Source organism: Physella acuta, unplaced genomic scaffold (assembly GCF_028476545.2).
Source record: "Physella acuta isolate Inbredline_101_S28 unplaced genomic scaffold, ASM2847654v3 ptg000569l, whole genome shotgun sequence".
In the NCBI taxonomy this organism is placed as follows: Eukaryota; Metazoa; Mollusca; class Gastropoda; family Physidae; genus Physella; species Physella acuta.
In genome coordinates this window covers 88251-111999 of record NW_026732088.1, presented here as the reverse complement: position 1 = coordinate 111999, position 23749 = coordinate 88251, and the positions used below count along the sequence as shown (strand labels likewise).

The window sequence follows — 23749 nt, the reverse complement described above, 5'->3', positions numbered from 1 at the left end:
TTGGGAGCTCTTGTTGCACAGAAGGAAACAAAACTCTGTCATTAGTTTCAAATATTGGTTGGATATAAATGTACTAGCTGAATACCCGTGCTCCGCCACGATAAATCTTTTTTAAATGCACCAACTTGGGTACAGAACAGAACAAAACTAAACACAACACAAGCACAACAGAAAACAAAAACACAACAAATCCACAAAAGAAAACACAAACATAATGCAAACACAAACGAAAACACAAATGCAACACGCAAACACAAAAGAAAAAACAAACGCAAATAAAAACATAAATGAAAACACCAAGACATTTTAAACACAAACGCAAAAACGAAAAACACAAACGAAAAAACCAAAACACAACTCTCATAACATAAACACAACTAAACTGCAAACATAAACGCATAGTGCTCACAATTTAGCCCGTGGCGCCAAATCGCACACTGTAAAACGCCGGCGGATGCGCCTGATTCAGTGAATGACTATAAAAAACCCAGCTTGTCCGCAAACGGAAAGTTAGATTAATAATTAGTAAACAGTACGTTCAATGTATAAAATAAATAAAAGGCAGTATTTAAAATCCGTGTTTAACCTGCCATATTGCGCTTTATCAATTCATGCATTTTTTTCAGTACTTTAAATTAAAAAAAAAATTACAATGAGTTTCATGACTAAAATAATTTCGCACCTAATGAACGTGATGACGCGTCTATAACAGTGCGGAATAGTTGATTAAAAATTATAATTAGTAAACAGAACGTTTAGTGAATAAAATAAATAAAAGAGCCTTTTATCAATCCATGCTAATTATAATATTCCAACAATAATGTCCTCTTACAATAATGTCCTCTGCAGATTTGCATTCACATTTTTCTAATTATATTATTCCAGCAATAATTCCCGCTTGGAGATTTTGCATTCACATTTTTGTATTAGCGTGAGTTGAACTTATTTTTTAATTACCTCACTTGGCAAAATTACAAAACAGTTTAATTAATTAATTCGACCCTACTATTATTAAAATGTAGCCACTTTTTCTAGGTTTCAAAACAAAAATGATATTTGACATTGATCCGTTTAATATATTTTAGCGATTTTGCGTGTATTTAATATTTTATTTACGTTATGCGAAAGAGTAAAAACGGTAGCAACTATAAAGTAAATTTAAGTCGTTATAAAAACAACCCCTACTCTATTAATTATAATAAGACACTGCGATGCAAGTAAAAAGTACTGCATGGTGCGTGGTGTACGTTTTTGGTTCCAAAATCTATAGCAAGAGGACTGACACACTATCAGCCCGCTTACATTGGCACTTGGCACAGATGACGCGGTTACCTCCCCTGACAATCGCCGAGTTACCTGAAATAAATTTCTCATTGTACAACTTTATTGGTAGATTTGTATTTGTAGTTTTACTTTCTCGAGATTTTAACAAATATGAATAGGAAAAACACATTTTTTCATGCCATGTGTATCTCTACATGCGTATTTCTGTATATATATATATATATATATATATATATATATATATATATATATATATATATATATATATATATATATATATATATATATGTGTGTGTGTGTGTGTGTGTGTGTTTTATTACTTGAACTTGACAAAAAGTTTCAATTTAGTGGACACAATTTTATGTAATAGTATAAAATCCTATACATGGGTTTAAATAAAGTTTTCTGCAATTTTCGTTAAACGAAAGTGGTATTTTAGCAAAAACCCCAATAATTAGCTAATTTTATATCACAATAACGTAAAGCAGTATATTGTAAGAAATTTTCTTCTTTGAGAACCAAAACAAGGAACAGTTTTGTCACACGTGTACCTGCTACTTCTATAGCGCAACTCAACCGGAAGTGCAATATCTTCCCATACTCTTACATAAAAATTTTCGAGAATGTTTAAGGGTGCTCACCAGCTGTATTTTAAACCAGCGTATCCCATTCCAGCGCCCGGGGCGAACTATCTACTTTGTGCTCCCCTCCATTATGTAAAGGGTGGGGGGGGGGGCGGCGTTTTTAAGAAGTCAATATCCATTAACACATTATTTTGGTGTTACACAATCGATGTAAAAAATTCTGTAAAAATGAAGTAGTAGTCTATGTTCTTGATTTTGACCTTGTATAATTCAGTTATGCAGCTCAGAATGAGTTTTTTCCTACTCCGTTTGGTGCTCCCTTAGGGTAGGCGCCAGAACGGCCGCTCCACCCTTCTTCCCCTTTCTACGCCTCTGGTAACTTACCACACAATATTATGTAATATCAGCATTTTCCACCCCTCATCAATTTGAGGTAAAGGCCCAAACATTATGAGTATGATCAAGTAACACCAATCACACTGAAGTTCGATCATGACTGACCATCATAGCTTTATGTAACAATAAATCAAGTAACAATAACCCAGAGCGGCTTGACGTAACAAAAAAATGTTTAATCGAAGAAGTATGTTTTTGTGTTTTAAAATCAACAATTTCCGTGAAATGAAACTTTCACAAAAAATAAACTAACCAATAAAACAACTCCACTCTCTAACTCTGGCCATCCCTTCATTTTTACACACCATAGCAAAAGTAAGCTAGCAATCCTTTAAGATTTGACCAAGCACGTATAAATATAGAGAAATAGTTTGCACATTGAAAGACCGACACATGAGAAGACAAAAGTCTAGACTACAGCCTAGCACAACAACCAGCACTGGTCTAATGGACTCTTCTGTCTCATGGGGAAAGTTTGGCTGACTTCCGCTTGGACATCTAGCGCTCCCAGTCATAAGCAAAGTGATCTATGTTAATACCAGGCAGCGTAGAACATGACACCTTTGGGTTACTGAAATACAGAGTTACATTATTATATCAAACGAGAAAAATGGCTCATTGAGGAAGGATACAACGGGCGCTAGGTTGATAGTGCTGTCTATTTTCTCTAAACCAAAATCAAAACCAAAATCACTACATTAATTCAATTTAACCGGAAACAAAAAATGACATTTAAAACGGATTTTTATCCAGAATTGGTACTTTAATTTATACAAAATATAGTCATAGGCATATCCCTAAACCATGCACCTAATCTCATTCATGACAAAAGTCGCACTTAGAGTTTCTTTCAGCCAACTCTACTTGGAAGGAGAGGCTCCGCCCCCCACCCACACACCCCAAAACATATCTACCGTCCCATTCAACGAAATATAATTATATACTTTTTCCAGTGTCCGCCCCTCCCAGTAAATTCTACCCCCGCCTCCCCCCCCCCCAAAAAAAAATTCAAGTACCCCCACCACTCGCCGGGGAGGAAAAAGTCTGAAAGAAACGCTGGTCGCATTTATAGATCATACAAACTAAAAGAAGAACCTGGGCGGGGCTTCGCCCCTACCGGAAGAGATGCATGAAAAAAACTGTGCACGCTAAACACTTTTTAGATTAGAAAAGTTCCCCCCTCAGGGAAGGAAAAATTCTGAAAGAAACACTGGTGTCGCGCTTAGCCACTACCCGAAAAATTGCATGAAAGAAACTGCAAGCAAACCACTTTTTAGATTACACACATTAATTAGGCGTTAATTTTATTATAGAGTATCGATGAAGAAATTTCTTTTGAGTTGGGGAGGGGGGGGGGGACTCAAACGTTCTTACCCGAAGAATTGTATAAAAGAAAACTTCACGCAAACCACTTAGATTAGACGAAATTGCCTTTTTATTCAATGTTTACTCGAGAATCAATGACGTCATATTACTGTGTGCACTCTCCGGCTTGATACTATTTTCTACTCTATGCTAAATGTGACGTCATATTTCGTTTTCGTTTCACTATACATGTTTTTAAATTGCTTGTGTTTTCTCTAGAGCGTTCTTGTCAGATACATACATAGATACACAGACAGCGAAACTATTATTATAGAACGAGAAAAATGGCCCGTTGAGGAAGGATACAACGGGCGCTAGGTTGATAGTACTGTCTATTTTCTTTAAACTAAAACCAAAACAAAATCACCACCTCCATTTAATTTAACCAGAAACTAAAAATGACATTGAAAACGGATTTTTATCCAGTATCGGTACTTTAATTTATACAAAATATAGTCATAGGCATATCCCTAAACCATGCACCTAATCTCATTCATGACAAAAGTTGCATTTAGAGTTTCTTTCAGGCAACTCTACTTGGGAGGACGGGGCTCCGCCCCCCCCCCCCCCACCCCAAAACATGTCTACCGTCCCATTCAACGAAATATAATTATATATTTTTTCCAGTGTTCCCCCCCTCCCAGAAAATTCTACCCCCGCCCCCAAAAAATTCAAGTACCCCCACCCCTCGCCAGGGAGGAAAAAGTCTGAAAGAAACGCTGGTCGCATTTATAGATCATACAAACTAAAGGAAGAACCTGGGCGGGGCTTCGCCCCTACGGAAAGAGATGCATAAAAAACTGTACACGCTAAACACTTTTTAGATTAGAAAAAGTTCCCCCCTCCGGGGAGGAAAAAGTCTGAAAGAAACACTGGTGTCGCGCTTAGCCACTACCCGAAGAATTGCATTAAAGAAATTGCAAGAAAACCACTTTTAAGTTTAGACACATTAATTAGCCGGTAATTTTATTATAGAGTATCGATGAAGAAATTTCTTTTGAGTTGGGGAGGGGGGCGGGGGGGGGGCTTAGACGTTCATGCGCGGGGGTGGGTCTTCGCACCTACCCGAAGAATTGTATGAAAGAAACTCTTCACGCAAACCACTTAGATTAGACAAAATTGCCTTTTTATTCAATGTTTACTCGAGAATCAATGACGTCATATTATAGTGTGCTCTCTCCGGCTTGAGATTATTTTATACTCTATGCTAAATGTGACGTCATATTTCGTTTTCGTTTCACTGTGAAAGTTTTTAAATTGCTTGTGTTTTCTCTAGAGCGTTCTTGTCAGATACATACATACACAGATAGATAGATACACAGACAGCAAAACTATTATTATAGATTGACGTGTTTCAAGTACCCATCGTTACATATGACGTTATGATGGTATCAGGGATGGTATGTTGAGTAGTATAAAGCTTTTGTAAACTTACATTGGTCCGGCTATCCTAAATTTACTTGGGTCCAACTATACTAAACTTTCTAGAGTCTGGCTATCCTAAACTTACTTGGGCCCGGCTATCTTAAACTTACTTGGGTCCGGCTATCCTAAACTTACTTGGGTCCGGCTATCCTAAACTTACTTGGGTCCGGCTATCCCAAACTTACTTGGGTCCGGCTATCCTAAACTTACTTGAGTCCGGCTATCCTAAACTTACTTGGGTCCGGCTATCATAAGAGCATTGGCCTGGACCTCTGTCAGGGCCGTGGTGTCACACATGAGCTTGGCCAGCGTGTAGCCGTGGATCTCTCTCAGCTGACCTAAACAGTAAACAAGACACATTCGTTGCTTTTCGACATTGGTAAATCTTTTATTTTTTAAAACACTACTAATTACTAAAACTAAGAGTAGTCTTGAACCTCTAGAGTTTTAAGATAATTTACTGACATTATGAATTCAACAACAACTCACGTTTGGTGAAACCCAACTGCCCTCTGTAGTGGCTGAAAAAATAGCGGTCTCCATACTTGAGGGCTTTCATCTGTCGAGCAATGAGGCAGTTGAACGTCTCTCCCACTATCCCGCCTTTAAAAGGTTTTTCGTTGATTCCACCAGAGAAGAGTTCTATGTCGTCTGGGTGGCTAACAGTAGAAAAAACATCAAATTACTCATAGAACTGCTGCTGTCAAATTTCTTACCACGTTATCATAGCCATGCTTTCTTTCAGGCTACAGTGACGCCCCCCCCCCCCTAAGAAAGTCTAAAGGCCCCCCCCCCCAAAGAAAATTTCAAGTGTCCTTCCCCCACCCCACGGAGAAAAACGTCATAGCCAGTGTCTTTTCAGGCATCTCTACAGGAAGGCAATGCCCCCCCCCCCCCGTAGGAGCACTGCTGAAGGAATCAAAATGTAAAACCTACGCGTAAACCTCCTTGAACTTCAGCCCGCCCTCCCCCAGCACCGGATCTTTAAAACTCTTGACCCGTGGCAGATGGCAAAGTTCCCGGAAATCGTTGTACGATGGCAGGCCGTGGTCACGTGATCGCTGGAGGTTCAATGCCAACAAATCAAAGCCTTTCATTGGTCCTTCTTGGTTCTCAAACAGATGGTCTGTGACTTCTGTTGTCACAAACCTGAAAATACGAAATGCAGTAAGGTAGGACATTCACATGAGAAAGGTAGAACATTCACATATGTGAGGTAGGACATTCACATTACAAGCATAACCGTACCTGTCAAAAGCCAATGACCTGTCCTCTTCTGTCTCGCCGCCCACAAGGTTGGTGGTCATGAGGTCAGACCTCTCAAACAGCAGGTAGGGTTGGAAGAAAAGGTCCCTCAAGCTCTGCCGACTGTCGCCGCCGAGAAACAGTTTCTGTCAGGTAAAAACAGTAAGAGATGATCTATAACATCACAATCACATCTCTACATGGGATCTATAACATCACAATCACATCTCTACCTAGGCTCTATATCATCACATCTCTACCTGGGATCTATATCATCACAAGCCATTTGGGAAGCATCGATGACACTCATTTTTATATTTTTGTATCAAATATAAGCCGTCGAAAAGCCGTATAGAATTATTTTATCAATTCAAATATTTTCAAAAATTGCCCTCAACCTTGAAGTCACCCGTGATACATTCAAATATGACATGACAAGATGACCTGCCTTCGGAATCAAGGTGTGCCCAAATCTAAACACAGCAGTTGAGAAAGCGTTGAAAATAGATGGGTTGACATTTTTATCAAAGTAAGTCACTTTGTTCAGTGGGGTCTGAAAATAATGATACAATACTTTACAAAAAGTTAAATCAATTAAGAAATAAGCACCTTTTCGGTGTTTAGAATTTATCACTGTCCTTTAGATTGTGACGCGGTTATTAGTGATCAGACGTTCATTAGTCGAACCGTTTGTTGTCCAGCTAGTTTGAGACATCAATGGCAAAAAATAATAAGAGCTGATTGTTAGTCAACACTGTCATTCCTTTTTAACCTATTGCAACCTGTGTTTCTTTCAGACTTTTTTTCTCGGTGGGTAAAGGGGGGGGGGGGGGGGGGCATTTATTTTTCCGAGGGGGGGGGGGGGGGGGGCAGACACCGGTAAAAGTATATACACACTAGAATCAGTGGCGTGCAGACCTATGTAGATGCCCGGGGCAAACTCAAGCGGAAGATGCCTATATATAAAGCTCAATTAAAAATTAAAGTTAGCCTAATACAAATAGAAAAGCATTTTTTAAAATTCTACTTTTCAAGACGAAAACATTGAATACGGCTAAATCCCAAAGAACGAATAGCTAAATTTTTTAATGGGTGAAACTTCTGGGCGGGGAGACAGTTGGGGTACATGTCGGTTGGGGGGGTATGCCTTGCCCTACAATAGAGTCTCATCCGGTTTTGTATTACCGTGCGGGACAGTGGTAACGCCTTTATTTATAGGCTTCTTCTCTCTTGGCCTGTTTGTGAATTCCTATAGTGAAATTAATACGGGCGAGAGTGTGCCTGAACTAGAGATGTCACATTTTTAAAAATCTCTAAGCCACTCGGTCAAAAAGTCAATGCTTTAAGGAGATGTGATGCTAGGTACTCTAAAACATCGGCCCGTGTCTAACCATTCACTTCGCTATGTCAGACCCTCCCTACAATTTGGACGTGTTTTCCCAAATTCAACACCCACGTAACGCCTTCTGTCCAGTTCAGGTGGGGGGAAATCCACTAATGTTGACCATGGCCTGAACCCACCCCCACATTTCATTACATCAATTTGGGCTCAATTACTCTACAGATGGCTCTACTATTAGTTGAAATAAAACTGGGTCTATATTATGTGCCCCCAATTAAGATAATGAGTGGGTGCGTTGGGGTGGGTGAAAGTTGGTGGGGTGAGGTAAAGGATCGGATGGAAAAAAACAGAGTCTACAGATTCGAGTACAATTGGAGGTTTGTGTCTAAATTGAGGGAGGGAACCAAGTGACATCCAGCTACACCTTATTTATGTGTTTCTCGACGGTACTACCGGGTGGCCGTGAATGCCGGTAATTAAGACGTGTGAGACTTCAGGACAACTTTACAATGAAGTGAACTCAGCCTGGTGTATCAAAACAGTACGCACTTTAAAGTTTGTATTTAATCCCTACAATATTAAAAAAAACAAAAATCCATATGGTCATGAATATTATAAAGAATATCATTACAATAAAAAAACAGGCTATGTGCTTAATCACTCTACGAATGCCGTTACGTCCATCAAATGAATATGGGCATAATTATTGTATGGAAGCCCTACAAACATCATGCAATGAATAGAAACATAATAAAGATGCCCCGATAATATATGAAACGAACATGGGCATATTATTACTGTATGGATGCCCTTTAGACATTCATTAATGAATATAAGCATAATAAATATCATCCGATAATATATAAAACGAATATGATCATAATTGCTGTAATTATATAGATCTAAATACAAACGTGAATACAAGTAAATTACTTTAAAGATGCCCTGACGATATATAAAATGAATGCGGGCATAATTACTGTTTGGATGCCCTTCAAAACTATTATGATGAATATAAGCAAAATTACATTAAAGATGCCCCTGCAGTGTATATATTATAATCATGGGCTTTAATACTCTATGGATGACCATAAGTGTTTAAAATGATTATGGGCTTATATTCTCTAAAGATGCCCCTACCTACACTATACCTAAATAAGTATCAGATACTCTATTACTTGAAAGACTGCGTACATTTATTAGGGGAATATCAATGACTACTATACCACTACCATTCACCGATGCCATTTTCTCCCTGAAGTGTTATAACACGGACAGTACGATTAGTTTTGTTGATTGTAAATACACATTTCGGTGAATTCGGCATATAGATAATTCTGCCTTGGTAGACAAACCTAAGAAGACTTTTAACTTTCCTTAAAAAATAAAATAAAATAAAAAACTTTTGTTTAAATATTTTTTTTTACCCCGTTGGATGCCCCCTTGATGTGGATGCCCGGGGCCTGGGCCCCCTCCGCCCCCACCCCTCTGCACGCTACTGACTAGAATAACTGGACGATGTGACTAACTTCAGTTTAGACATAAATAAACGTGGCTCACGTAAATTCCTTCAACACACTAGAATCAGAGTTTCTTCCAATCTACCGCCCCCCCCCCCCCCCAAACGAGATGGAATTTATATAGAAAGTATATACTTTTGACAGTGTCCGCGCCCCCCCCCCCCCGGAAATTGTTGTCCGCCCCCCCCCCCCCCCCCCCCTCTCCCGAAAATTTCAAGTCAAGGGCACCCCCCCCCCCCCCCCGAGATAAAAGTCTGAAAGTCTGGAAGAAATACTGACTATAATATAGTTCAGATAAAATTAAACTTGGCTCACGTAAATTCCTTCCTTGTGGACTGTGTCATTGCCAAGTATGATAGGCAGCCACTCATTGTACATGATCTTCTCCATCACAGCTATCAGCAGGGATCTCGTCTTTTGGTAGACTTCTTCTTCAGGCAACCACGGCGCCTGGGGACATGGGGGGGGGTAATGGTTATCTCAACACAGTGGGGGTCAAGGTTACACAGTGGGTTAAAGGTTAACACAGTGGGGTATAGGTTAACATAGTGGTGAGTCAAGGCTAACACAGTGGGGTAAAGGTCAACACTGTGGGGGTAAAGGTTAACACAGTGGGGTAAAGGTCAACACAGTGGGGTAAAGGTTAACACAGTGGGGTAAAGGTCAACACAGTGGGGTAAAGGTCAACACAGTGGGGGGGGGGGGGGGGTTAAAGGTTAACACAGTGGGGTAAAGGTCAACACAGTGGGGGGGGGGGGGGGGGGGTTAAAGGTTAACACAGTGGGGGGTAAGGTTAACACAGTGGGGTTAAAGTTTAACATATGCAGCAAAAGGTACTCATTGGGGATAAATGTTAATAAAATTGGCAACACAGAGAGGTAAAGGTTAAACAGGGGTAAAGGTTAAATACAGGTGCAAAAGTTAAAGGTAAAGGTTAGACCCGGGTAGCAAATGCTAAACCCTGTTCAACCAAAGTTAAACCTTCTCTCTGAGCTCCAGGGCCCACTGGTTGTGTTTGAGCATGAAGATGGTGTGCAGGGCTGTCAGACCCGGCTGTTCGTTGACCCTCTCATCCCCCGCCAGGTAGCAGACGTCGTTCCTCCCTGGCCGCTTCAGACAGTCGTTCTTTCCGTTGCTGATTGGCTTGCCGCTGTTCAGTTGGAACAGGTAACCTGGGCAACAGTCAGCTCACACTTCAGAAAATGCTCCAAGTAAAAATTCTTTCACACTTCAAACAATTATCCCATGTAAGAATCAATGTGTGTGTCTGTGTGTGTGTGTGTGTGTTTGCGTATGTGTATGTGTGTGTGCGTGTAAAGCTTTGTAGAGATAAAATGATGTGAGATGTAATACAGTGATACAGTGGCGTAGCGAGGTCGGGTGTCACCCGGTGCGGCACTTAATGGTGTCACCCCCCAGAGCCTTAGAGACCCATCCCAGGGACAAACTTTCAAATTTTCGATTTGCACCCCCCCCCCCTCAAACTTGCGATTTGCACCCCCCTCAAGTTTTCGATTTGCACACCTCCCCCCTTAAACTTTCGATTTCCACCCCCCCTATCGAGTTTTTCTCTATATATTTTGCTATTTTTTTGCCTTGGTGTCACCCCCCTAAATGGTGTCACCCGGTGCGGTCCGCACCCCCCGCCCCCCCCCCTCGCTACGCCCCTGCAGTGATATAATAATGTGATATGGGGACCAGTGACGTAATGATGTCTGACATGACGTGTACCCATGATAAATGATGTCAACATCTTTACCCTTCCCGTCCTGATCCCTCAGCCTCTTGTTGATGGCCTCAGTGCTGCCGTAAACTGTGGAAGCGTCAATGAATGACGTCACGATGTTGATGTTTTGACGGGGCACTGCCGGACAAAAAAAAAACCGGAAGTGTTTAAAAACTCATGTAGACAATGAATGATTTCTCCTATGAATGAAAGAGATCTCACTGAAACAATGTGCGCCCTTTCCACCACACACAAAAAGCCAAGAAGAAACACTTAAAGTAACTGACAGTTCTACCATTAAGACACAAACTCAGCCCCTCGGGACCTTGCTGGCAGTACTCACGTATGACCTTGCCCTTCTTGTTGAAGTAAGGAATAGAGCGGACAAACTCCATGCACTGGCCTTGAAAGTTGGGGTCACTGTCAAAGGTTATAGGGAAACACTCTCTGGTGGGGGGGGGGGGAATCAAATAAATTCAGATTTAATCCAATGAAGATATATATATATATATATATATATATATATATATATATATATATATATATATATATATATATATATATGTGTGTGTGTGTGTGTGTGTGTGTGTGTGTGTGTGTTTGGGTTTGTGACTCTGTGTGTTTATCCATTTCATTATGTATACCTTATATATTATGTGTAGGCCATATATAAGATACATGGTGGCTATATATCAATGAAATGTAAATGTATATACAAGCAGATGTAGGTTTTCGTTGTTTTATAAATAAAGGCTAAGTACATATGTGATGAGTGTGGGTTTATGAATGCTTGAGTACGCTAGTTTAGTAAAGCAGAGACTGGAGCCCTAACTTACGGATGTACTGGACCTGTGGGTAGGGTCTTGTTGGGTCCACAGCACGTGACAATGTTGCGGGTGTCCTCTTCAAACAGGGAAGTTTACAATTAATACAGGTTGATTGTTTCATGTATCAAACATAGCAGCACTGTTCAAACGACTAAGTCTAAATATAAAAAGTTCCCTTTCAAACCTGACGGTCTATGGGGCAAGTGAAGTAGAGTTCACTTGTTTCTGTGACCTCGTCATATGAAGAGATAGTGTGGTCAGCACTATGCCCAGCCGCCTTTACTTTCCTTAACGTGAGTTAGGTACCCATCAGAACTGGGTGGACTCAGGGACGGTCTACTGACTAAACCCAGATTCGAACTCGAGACTAACGGGTTAGCAATCCAGCTCTCTACCGCTAGATCACTCCGTCCCACGTCTAAGTATAGCCATGTTGCTAATTAACCAAACCAAGGGCATAGACAAGGGGAGCGAACTGTGTTTGATAAGGCGGGCAATGTTTTATTCTATTTCAATAGGAATTCAGAGACTTGCTGTAATTAATATTTAACACATCAATATCTGGTCAGTCTGTAGCCTCTTGTCATCTGACTCTAAGTATTTGGTTCGGATCTTGTCAGCTCAGACAAACCCGAGCGAGTTCAGCTCAAACGCGTACCAATCAGCATTTCAAGTAGGTGGGATAGAGTCATATCAATACGTATTTAAAATAAGGTAGAGGATTCAACAGTAAACACAGTATTTTATTTGGGTAAAGGACAACGATTTGTCCTATAGTCAGACGTGAACAACATAAACGTTACTGTCATCTGACTTACTAATGTCTGACTGTTGACTGACCGAACACTGTCCAACTGACCTAAGACTGCCCAACTGACCTAAGACTGTCTAACTGACCTAAGACCTTTTAACTGACCTACGACGAGGGGTGTGGAGACCATGTCGTGGTCCATAAGCTGACCCCACTGCATCAACATGATGGTGAACTGCGACACCAGGTTCTGGTCAGTGTGTACCACTCTGCTGACCACTCGAGGACTGGGCAGTAGTTTCCCCGTCACACTGTGGGTCACTGGTTTCTCCAAGCCTGTGGGGGGGGGGGGGGTTACACAATGAAATCACCTGGACTTAAAAATTCGATACACCAAATAAAAGCGTACGCGAATATAATTTTGTACATACACATGGTAGTTTGTACATACAAAGAATAGTTTGTACATACATACACGTGGTAGTTTGTACACACACATGGTAGTTTGTACACATAAGCGTGAAATGTACGGGCACACGTTATAATTGTAGCTGGTGTATGCAAATGATTTCTTTTTAATCCTACACGTCTTCACGATTTCGGCCAAAACCGCACCTCAACCCGCACATCAAGCACTCACTTAAGATAACACCTCACCCCCACCTATACCTCCCACAACCATCCCCACCACCCATCACCTCCATCGTCATATAAAAATTGTTTCGTAAAATGTCGCTATCAACCTGTACAAAGAAGGAAAGTTGTGATTCCCACCACATTCTAGTTTGAGACCTTAAATTATTTGTTTAGATAGAAAACTGAACACAATCTGTTTACCGTCTTCATAGCGGGCAGGCAGGAGTCGTATAAAAGACGTGAAGGCGGCGCCGTAGTTTTTTGGGTGAGCACAGGTCCCATCTATGGTCCGGTAGACCCCGCCTACTGGGCAGCTCTGGAATAATTCACGCTAGAAATCTCAATGTGGGCACGTTAGAAATCTCAATGTGGTTACGGATTAAATATAAATTGTCTTAAAATAATTAAAAAAAAAACAATTATATTAAAATATTATTAAATTATCTAATATATAAAGCTCAATTCTGTATGTTTGTAATTATGTTTGTCGTGGAATATAAGAAAAAACGATACTTCCGTGGATTCAAGTCTTAGATTTCAAAAGTGCTCATGGTCTAAATTTATTAGTTAAAAATTAATATTGAAAGTGTTTGAAAACAATTTTCATTTTGCGTACTTAAAATAATAATTTTCAATATGAACATTACATAAAAATAAAAATAAAAATGTATCAACGTTTATAAAATGTCTAATTGTGTCTGAAAAGTATTTGCGCCTATTACGTCCCTTAATTAGAAGAACAAAGTTACTTCCCTTTAAAAAAACAACATCGGGGAGAAAAGAATTTACTTTTTATTACTTTGTTTTGGTGTTGGGAAAAAATATTACACACTTGGCGGGGATTGATTAAGTGCAATGTTGTTGATATTTTTATACTGCCTTTTATTTATTCCATACACCAAACGTGCTGTTTTCTTCTTATTATTTTTAATCAAAGACAGGTGAAGTAACAAAAGACATCTTTATTCGGGAACGGGAATTGCCGCAGGTTATTATTTGTATTTTTTTTTTGCACATTCGTTTTGTCTGTCCTTTTTTGCGTACGTAGGTGAATTCATTTTTGTCGGTCGCACTAGAAAGCTCTTATATACACACCTGCACCAAACTACAAGAAGATATATATGGTGTTGGAAAAAATAATTACATAATTAGCGGGGATTGATCAAGTGCAATGTTGTTGGTATTTTTAATACTGCCTTTTATTTATTCCATGCACTGAACGTACTGTATTCTTATTATTATTTTTAATCAAAGACAGGCGAAGTAACAAAAGACATCTTTATTCGGGAACGGGAATTCCCGCAGGTTATTTTTTGTGTCTTTTTTTTTGGGGAATTTGTTTTTATCTGTCTTTTTTTTTTGCGCACGAAGGGGAATTTTTTTTTTACCTCACCATAGGGCGTACCTTTTTTAAGCAGACGTTTTAACAGTACATTTAGCAGTGTAAAGTTTTACTACGTTCTCGATTGTAAAGGCAAGATCGAAGAAAGAAATGTCCTCTATGTTTACCTTTATCTATGGTCTTTAACTGAGCCGAATCCGGGCGTCCTTCGGTGCCCCGACAGAGTGTTTTTTGGCGTCCCGGGCCTTCCCGGGTTCGCTATGGGGCCTATGTTCGTTTAAGTTAGCGCATAAGACTAAGAATAAGTAGCCCCGGGCTAGAATATGAGCACTTTCCGTTCGTTTGCATTTGTGTTTTCTTTGTGTTTGAGTTTGGGTTTGCGTTTGTGGTTGGGTTTGTGTTTGCATTTGGATTAAGGTTTGTTTTCGTTTGCTTTTTTGTTTGCGTTTGTGTTTTATTTGTGGTTGTGTTAGTGTTTTCGTTTGTTTGTGTGTTTCGTTTGTATTTGTATTTGTGTTTGTGTTATGTTTGCGTTGTTTTTTTGTGTTTTGGTTTTGCTTGGTTGTGGTTGGGTTTGTGTTTGCGTTTGGATTTGTGTTTGATTTCGTTTGGTTTTTTTTTGTTTGCGTTAGTGTTTGTGTTTTCTTTGTGTTTGTGGTTGGGTTTGTCTTTGCATTTGATTTTGTGTTTTCATTTGTGTTTGTATTTGTGTTTGTGTTATGTTTGCGCTTTTTTGTGTTTTGGTTGGTTGTGGTTAGTGTGGGCAATGCCGGGTATATGCTGATTACTAAACACACAAGTCATGGTCGTTTGCAGATAGTTTTTTAGAGATGCCAGTGCAGGGCCTGGCCGGGACGGCTAGTACATTATAAAAATTCATGAGATAAGAATAAAAAACTAGAACAAATAAATTAGTCATCAAATAGTGACTAGAGATTTCAGGACAAAGTGAAGGTACAAACAAAAGGTAAGTAACTCAAGGTGATTTATACTCACGTTATTGTAGTTCAAGGTCAGGTTGATGCCCAGGCTACTGTTGGGGTCTGGAGCTCGTCTGTTCAAGGTCTCGGCGTGGACACACATCCGGTACATGCCATCTGTGGAGGTAGGACCCGAAAGTGTATGACTCAAGTGTGTAAGACTCAAGTGTAAGAACGTAGGACCCGACAGTGAGCATGTAGGACCCAAGTTTTTAGGACACCAGGGTGAGCATGTAGGACCCAAGTGAGTAGGAGCTAAGTGTGTAGGACCCAGGTGTGTAAGACCCAAGTGTGTAGGACCCAAGTGTGTAGGACCCAAGTGTGTTGGACCCAGGTGTGTAAGACCCAAGTGTGAGCATGTAGGACCCAAGTGTGAGCATGTAGGACCAAAGTATGTAGGACCCATGTGTGATGATGTAGGACCCAAGTGTGAGCATGTAGGACCCAAGTGTGAGCATGTAGGACCCAAGTGTGAGCATGTAGGACTCAAGTGTGAGCATGTAGGACCCAAATATGAGCATATAGGACCCAAGTGTCAGCATGTAGGAGCCAAGTGTGAGCATGTAGGACCCAAGTGTGAGCATGTAGGACCCAAGTATGTAGGACCCAAGTATGTAGGATCCAAGTGTGAGCATGTAGGACCCAAGTGTGAGCATGTAGGACCCAAGTGTGTAGAACCCAAATGTGAGCATGTAGGACCCAAGTGTGAGCATGTAGGACCCAAGTGTGAGCATGTAGGACCCAAGTGTGTAGGACCAAAGTGTGAGCATGTAGGACCAAAGTATGAGCATGTAGGACCCAAGTGTGTAGGACCCAAGTGTGAGCATGTAGGACCCAAGTGTGAGCATGTAGGACCCAAGTATGAGCATGTAGGACCCAAGTGTGTAGGACCCAAGTGTGTAGGACCCAAGTGTGAGCATGTAGGACCCAAGTGTGAGCATGTAGGACCCAAGTGTGAGCATGTAGGACCCAAGTGTGAGCATGTAGGACCCAAGTATGAGCATGTAGGACCCAAGTGTGTAAGACCCAAGTGTGAGCATGTAGGACCCAAGTGTGTAGGACCCAAGTATGAGCATGTAGGACCCAAGTGTGTAGGACCCAAGTGTGTAGGACCCAAGTGTGAGCATGTAGGACCCAAGTGTGAGCATGTAGGACCCAAGTGTGAGCATGTAGGACCCAAGTGTGAGCATGTAGGACCCAAGTATGAGCATGTAGGACCCAAGTGTGTAAGACCCAAGTGTGAGCATGTAGGACCCAAGTGTGTAGGACCCAAGTATGAGCATGTAGGACCCAAGCATATAGGACCCAAGTGTGAGCATGTAGGACCCAAGTGTGTAGGACCTAAGTGTGAGCATGTAGGACCCAAGCATGTAGGACCCAAGTGTGAGCAAGTAGGACCCAAGTGTGTAGGATCCAAGTGTGTAGGACCCATGTGTGTAGTAGCCAAGTGAGAGCATGCAGGACCCAGGTGTGTAGCCAAGTGTGAGCATGTAGGACTCAAGTGTGAGCATGTAGGACTCAAGTGTGTAGGACCAAAGTGTGAGCATGCTGGCTATGATTAGTTTGTGCACTCACTTGAGCTGCGGGTCTGGAACTCAGCTTTCGGTACAGAGAATGCTTGGCTAATCTGGAAATAAAATCACATAAAGCTAGCTGATTGGTAGAAACTCTAAAGGCTGCGTGACGTCAGCCAGGTACACAAGTTAATGTATATAACTTACAGCATAAATCTCCTCAACTCACAACACGAGGCCCACAACTCACAACATAAAGGCCCACAATTCACAACATAAAGCTCCTCTACTCACAATATAAAGGCCCACAATTCACAACATAAAGGCCCACAACTCACAACATAAAGGCCCACAACTCACACCATAAAGGACCACAACTCACAGCATAAAGGCCCACAACTCACACCATAAAGGTCCACAACTCACAACATAAAGGCTCACAACTCACTACATAAAGGCTCACAGTATAAAGATGTTTACGAGCCTATTCGAAATGCTATTTAAATATAAGATTTGGCAAATTAAATAATTTATTGAGAATTAATAAAAAAAATTGTAATATTTTTTTAGTAAAACGTTTCTAAAATAAATGAAACACAACGTGTAGTTACCACTAGCCACAACACAAGGCTGACGCAGAACACCCCCATCTCCAAGTTCCCAATTCAACGAATACAATATATTTCAATATCAACATGCCACTCACATTTTAGAAAGATTTTAAAGACGGTAGATTTTTTAATAGCAAGGTGTGCTGAATAAACAGACATGGTTTGCGTAATAGATTAGTTGTAAACAAGTGTCTAGACTCCCACTCATTAAACATTATCTTCGATCCAAAACCAACCAAGTACCCTCTATAGACAAACATAATACAGTCTTGGTTGCATTACGTTAACTGTTAAGCTCATGTAAAGAAGAAAGAGTTAATAAGTCAACTGGCCAACTCTAGTAGACAAGAAAGAGTTAATAAGCAAATGATGACTAAAGGTATCACCTTACAAAAACGTCACTCACGACTTGCTGACATGTGAATGTTATTTTTTCGTCACATGGGGCTGGGGCTATTAGAGTCGTGAAATCTGATCGATTTATCGATCACAATTCGCTGTTGGGAAATATAATGCACTGGTGCTAACTAGTCATCGAGTTCTTCACCATAGCATCAAACATGTACAGTAGCGTGTGAATGGGGGGGAGGGGAGGCTTCACCAGAATGTCAAACTTTAAGGTGTGGAATAAAACGAGGGGATGTGGAGGGTCAAATGTGGCCTGGGAAGGATTGTTACAAGTTTTTGTTACATAATTATATTACGTATACATTGACGAAAGGGGGTGATCATTATGACTCATAAAAATATGAGCTTTTCATCTATTCACTCCACCCCCCTCCCACCTACCCCACCACCCATCACATGTCAGCACGCGTCTTAGAACGACCCCTCCCCCCATTCACCCCCCCCCCCCCAATTTGTAGACGTGTACACAAAAATAAAATTAATATGATATAATAATTCATACATGTATACAAACACAGAGAGCGAGTTTCTATTTTGTTTCGGGAAAAAAAAAAGTTGAATCTGCAATGTGTTGGAAAATCTATACAATATCCATGCAATAAGAAGTGTTGCTTGTAAAACTTATAAGAATGTTCATGTGGTTAAACATACAACGAGAACTTGACGTCCCCAGCCCCCCCCCCCTCTACCAGTTCTCACGTGTCCATTCCCCTCCCTTATGCCTTGGACCTCATAACAGGTGAAATCTAATTTGTTTCACACTTGAATTAAAAACCTACAAAAGTGTCTGACTCTGGTACATGGACTATTTCTCTTCCTACCTCGTCCAGACTTTGAACCCCGTTCACATCCTCGGTCCCAGCTGGGTTGGAGCTCTCGTTGTTTACATCCGTCTTTGGGAGCTCTTGTGGCACGAAAGGAAACAAAACTCTGTCATTAGTTTCAAACATTGGCTGAATATAAATGTATGGGGTTGTTGAACTAAGATCTCGACTAGGGAGGGAGGGGCGACAACACCAAAGACTGTAGCCGTAATTACACAATGATCTGATTGCAGAATTTAATTAGCGTAGAACCCTGACACATGTTCTGTCAGTTAGTGACAGGTGTAGTGTCAGTCAGTGACAGGTGTAGTGTCAGTCAATGACAAGTGTAGTGTCAGTGGCAGGTGTAGTGTCAGTCAGTGACAGGTGTAGTGTCAGTCAGTGGTAGGTGTAGTGTTAGTGACAGGTGTAGTGTCAGTCAGTGACAGTCACTTCCCCAGCTTTACTTACCTGTGTAAACACTTGGCACATATGACGTGTCTACTTCCCCTGACAGACTTCGAGTTACCTGAAATAGGTTTCTCATTTTACAACTTCATTGAAAGATAGGTAAGGCTGCTGTCACATGTATGTCCAGGTAAGGCTGTTGTCACCTGTATGTCCAGGCTGTAGTCACCTGTATGTCCAGGTAAGACTCACCTGTATGTCCAGGTAAGGCTGTAGTCACCTGTATGTCCAGGTAAGGCTGTTGTCACCTGTATGTCCAGGTAAGGCTGTTGTCACCTGTATGTCCAGGCTGTAGTCACCTGTATGTCCAGGTAAGGCTGTAGTCACCTGTATGTCCAGGCTGTAGTCACCTGTATGTCCAGGTAAGACTCACCTGTATGTCCAGGTAAGGCTGTAGTCACCTGTATGTCCAGGTAAGGCTGATGTCACCTGTATGTCCAGGTAAGACTGCTGTCACCTGTATGTCCAGGTAAGACTGCTGTCACCTGTATGTCCAGGTAAGGCTGTAGTCACCTGTATGTCCTTGCTGTAGTCACCTGTATGTCCAGGTAAGGCTGTAGTCACCTGTATGTCCAGGTAAGACTGCTGTCATCTGTATGTCCAAGTAAGACTGCTGTCACCTGTATGTCCAGGTAAGGCTGTAGTCACCTGTATGTCCAGGCTGTAGTCACCTGTATGTCCAGGTAAGACTGTAGTCACCTGTATGTCCAGGTAAGACTGCTGTCACCTGTATGTCCAGGTAAGGCTGTAGTCACCTGTATGTCCAGGTAAGGCTGTAGTCACCTGTATGTCCAGGTAAGGCTGTTGTCACCTCTATGTCCAGTTAAGGCTATAGTCACCTGTATGTCCAGGTAAGGCTGTAGTCACCTGTATGTCCAGGTAAGGCTGTTGTCACCTGTATGTCCAGGTAAGGCTGTTGTCACCTGTATGTCCAGGTAAGGCTGATGTCACCTGTATGTCCAGGTAAGGCTGTAGTCACCTGTATGTCCAGGTAAGGCTGTTGTCACCTCTATGTCCAGTTAAGGCTATAGTCACCTGTATGTCCAGGTAAGGCTGTAGTCACCTGTATGTCCAGGTAAGGCTGTAGTCACCTGTATGTCCAGGTAAGGCTGTTGTCACCTGTATGTCCAGGTAAGGCTGTTGTCACCTGTATGTCCAGGTAAGGCTGATGTCACCTGTATGTCCAGGTAAGGCTGTAGTCACCTGTATGTCCAGGTAAGACTGTTGTCACCTGTATGTCCAGGCTGTAGTCACCTGTATGTCCAGGTAAGACTGTAGTCACCTGTATGTCCAGGTAAGGCTGATGTCACCTGTATGTCCAGGTAAGGCTGTTGTCACCTGTATGTCCAGGCTGTAGTCACCTGTATGTCCAGGTAAGGCTGATGTCACCTGTATGTCCAGGTAAGGCTGATGTCTCCTGTATGTCCAGGTAAGGCTGTAGTCACCTGTATGTCCAGGCTGTAGTCACCTGTATGTCCAGGTAAGACTGCTGTCACCTGTATGTCCAGGTAAGGCTGATGTCACCTGTATGTCCAGGTAAGGCTGTGGTCACCTGTATGTCCAGGCTGTAGTCACCTGTATGTCCAGGTAAGGCTGTAGTCACCTGTATGTCCAGGCTGTAGTCACCTGTATGTCCAGGCTGTAGTCACCTGTATGTCCAGGTAAGGCTGTAGTCACCTGTATGTCCAGGTAAGGCTGTTGTCACCTGTATGTCCAGGTAAGGCTGTTGTCACCTGTATGTCCAGGTAAGGCTGATGTCACCTGTATGTCCAGGTAAGGCTGTAGTCACCTGTATGTCCAGGTAAGACTGTTGTCACCTGTATGTCCAGGCTGTAGTCACCTGTATGTCCAGGTAAGACTGTAGTCACCTGTATGTCCAGGTAAGGCTGATGTCACCTGTATGTCCAGGTAAGGCTGATGTCACCTGTATGTCCAGGTAAGGCTGTAGTCACCTGTATGTCCAGGCTGTAGTCACCTGTATGTCCAGGTAAGACTGCTGTCACTTGTAAGTCCAGGTAAGGCTGATGTCACCTGTATGTCCAGGTAAGGCTGTAGTCACCTGTATGTCCAGGTAAGGCTGTAGTCACCTGTATGTCCAGGCTGTAGTCACCTGTATGTCCAGGTAAGACTGCTGTCACCTGTAAGTCCAGGTAAGGCTGATGTCACCTGTATGTCCAGGTAAGGCTGTAGTCACCTGTATGTCCAGGCTGTAGTCACCTGTATGTCCAGGTAAGGCTGTAGTCACCTGTATGTCCAGGCTGTAGTCACCTGTATCTCCAGGCTGTAGTCACCTGTATGTCCAGGTAAGGCTGTTGTCACCTCTATGTCCAGTTAAGGCTATAGTCACCTGTATGTTCAGGTAAGGCTGATGTCACCTGTATGTCCAGGTAAGGCTATAGTCACCTGTATGTCCAGGTAAGACTGTAGTCACCTGTATGTCCAGGTAAGGCTGATGTCACCTGTATGTCCAGGTAAGGCTGTAGTCACCTGTATGTTCAGGTAAGGCTGATGTCACCTGTATGTCCAGGTAAGGCTATAGTCACCTGTATGTCCAGGTAAGACTGTAGTCACCTGTATGTCCAGGTAAGGCTGATGTCACCTGTATGTCCAGGTAAGGCTGTAGTCACCTGTATGTCCAGGTAAGGCTGTTGTCACCTCTATGTCCAGTTAAGGCTATAGTCACCTGTATGTTCAGGTAAGGCTGATGTCACCTGTATGTCCAGGTAAGGCTATAGTCACCTGTATGTCCAGGTAAGACTGTAGTCACCTGTATGTCCAGGTAAGGCTGATGTCACCTGTATGTCCAGGTAAGGCTGTAGTCACCTGTATGTCCAGGTAAGGCTGATGTCACCTGTATGTCCAGGTAAGACTGTAGTCACCTGTATGTCCAGGCTGTAGTCACCTGTATGTCCAGGTAAGGCTGTTGTCACCTCTATGTCCAGTTAAGGCTATAGTCACCTGTATGTCCAGGTAAGGCTGATGTCACCTGTATGTCCAGGTAAGGCTATAGTCACCTGTATGTCCAGGTAAGACTGTAGTCACCTGTATGTCCAGGTAAGGCTGATGTCACCTGTATGTCCAGGTAAGGCTGTAGTCACCTGTATGTTCAGGTAAGGCTGATGTCACCTGTATGTCCAGGTAAGACTGTAGTCACCTGTATGTCCAGGCTGTAGTCACCTGTATGTCCAGGTAAGGCTGATGTCACCTGTATGTCCAGGTAAGGCTGATGTTACCTGTATGTCCAGGTAAGGCTGTAGTCATTTGTATGTTCAGGTAAGGCTGATGTCACCTGTATGTTCAGGTAAGACTGTAGTCACCTGTATGTCCAGGTAAGACTGCTGTCACCTGTATGTCCAGGTAAGGCTGTAGTCACCTGTATGTCCAGGCTGTAGTCACCTGTATGTCCAGGTAAGGCTGATGTCACCTGTATGTCCAGGTAAGGCTATAGTCACCTGTATGTCCAGGTAAGACTGTAGTCACCTGTATGTCCAGGTAAAGCTATAGTCACCTGTATGTCCAGGTAAGGCTGATGTCACCTGTATGTCCAGGTAAGGCTATAGTCACCTGTATGTCCAGGTAAGACTGTAGTCACCTGTATGTCCAGGTTAGGCTGTTGTCACCTGTATGTCCAGGCTGTAGTCACCTGTATGTCCAGGTAAGGCTGTTGTCACCTGTATGTCCAGGTAAGGCTGTATGTATAACTGTACAAAACAAAAACGACTTGACTCACGAGTACAAATACGAAAGCTCTGAGAAGATTTTGTTTGAATGGAGACATGTTTATCATCTATCTGTTCATTCACAATTTCAATTGAAATGTTGTGTCTTTTTATACCTTTTGTAGCTCCTTGTACATCCGCTTAAGCTTCAAAACTTCTGAGAAAGAACAGATAGCAATCAGTATAACAATAGCAGATTCATGTTAATTAGCCAGTGTTTAGCCTTGGGCCTTACAAAAGTGCACCAAGCTGAATCCTATTTCCCTTTAGCAATGTCAATAACTTCACTCAATATTTTTTGTGGCAATTCCGTTGTGTTACACTGCACTAATACATGACGTCCTAGTGGTATATTGCACTAATACAGGACGTCATAGTGTTATATTGCACTAATACAGGACGTCCTAGTGTTATATTGTACTAATACAGGACGTCCTAGTGTTATATTGCACTAATACATGACGTACTAGTGTTATATTGCACTAATACAGGACGTCCTAGTGTTATATTGCACTAATACAGGAGGTGCAAGTATTATATTGCACTAATACAGGACGTCCTACTGTTATATTGCACTAATACAGGTCGTCCTAGTGTTATATTGCACTAATACAGGAGGTGCAAGTATTATATTGCACTAATACAGGACGTCCTACTGTTATATTGCACTAATACAGGTCGTCCTAGTGTTATATTGCACTAATACAGGACGTCCTAGTGTTATATTGCACTAATACAGGACGTCCTAGTGTTATATTGCACTAATACAGGACGTCCTAGTGTTATATTGCACTAATACAGGA

General features: G+C 41.9%; 1 protein-coding gene across 2 annotated transcripts in view; it reads right to left on the bottom strand.

Annotated features, from left to right (window-relative positions):
- The window catches only part of LOC131946732 (peroxidase), a 51806-nt gene extending 28720 nt beyond the window's left edge, over positions 1-23086 (bottom strand). The window contains exons 1-18 of one of the 2 annotated variants that reach the window (XM_059307664.1): positions 22958-23086; positions 19231-19288; positions 18778-18860; positions 16999-17050; positions 15440-15540; positions 13303-13417; positions 12631-12801; positions 11724-11790; positions 11231-11334; positions 10921-11025; positions 10143-10333; positions 9477-9611; positions 6748-6852; positions 6303-6445; positions 5991-6203; positions 5544-5713; positions 5290-5392; positions 2418-2835 (exon numbers count right to left, since the gene is read on the bottom strand). In XM_059307664.1, the coding sequence (XP_059163647.1) occupies positions 2763-2835; positions 5290-5392; positions 5544-5713; positions 5991-6203; positions 6303-6445; positions 6748-6852; positions 9477-9611; positions 10143-10333; positions 10921-11025; positions 11231-11334; positions 11724-11790; positions 12631-12801; positions 13303-13417; positions 15440-15540; positions 16999-17050; positions 18778-18860; positions 19231-19288; positions 22958-23014 (2046 nt within the window). In that variant the 5' untranslated portion in view covers positions 23015-23086 and the 3' untranslated portion in view covers positions 2418-2762. Of the gene's footprint in view, positions 1-2417; positions 2836-5289; positions 5393-5543; positions 5714-5990; positions 6204-6302; positions 6446-6747; positions 6853-9476; positions 9612-10142; positions 10334-10920; positions 11026-11230; positions 11335-11723; positions 11791-12630; positions 12802-13302; positions 13418-15439; positions 15541-16998; positions 17051-18777; positions 18861-19230; positions 19289-22957 lie in introns of those variants that run through there. The other variant, XM_059307663.1, reaches the window with a different exon arrangement.
- Positions 23087-23749: the final 663 nt, after the last annotated feature.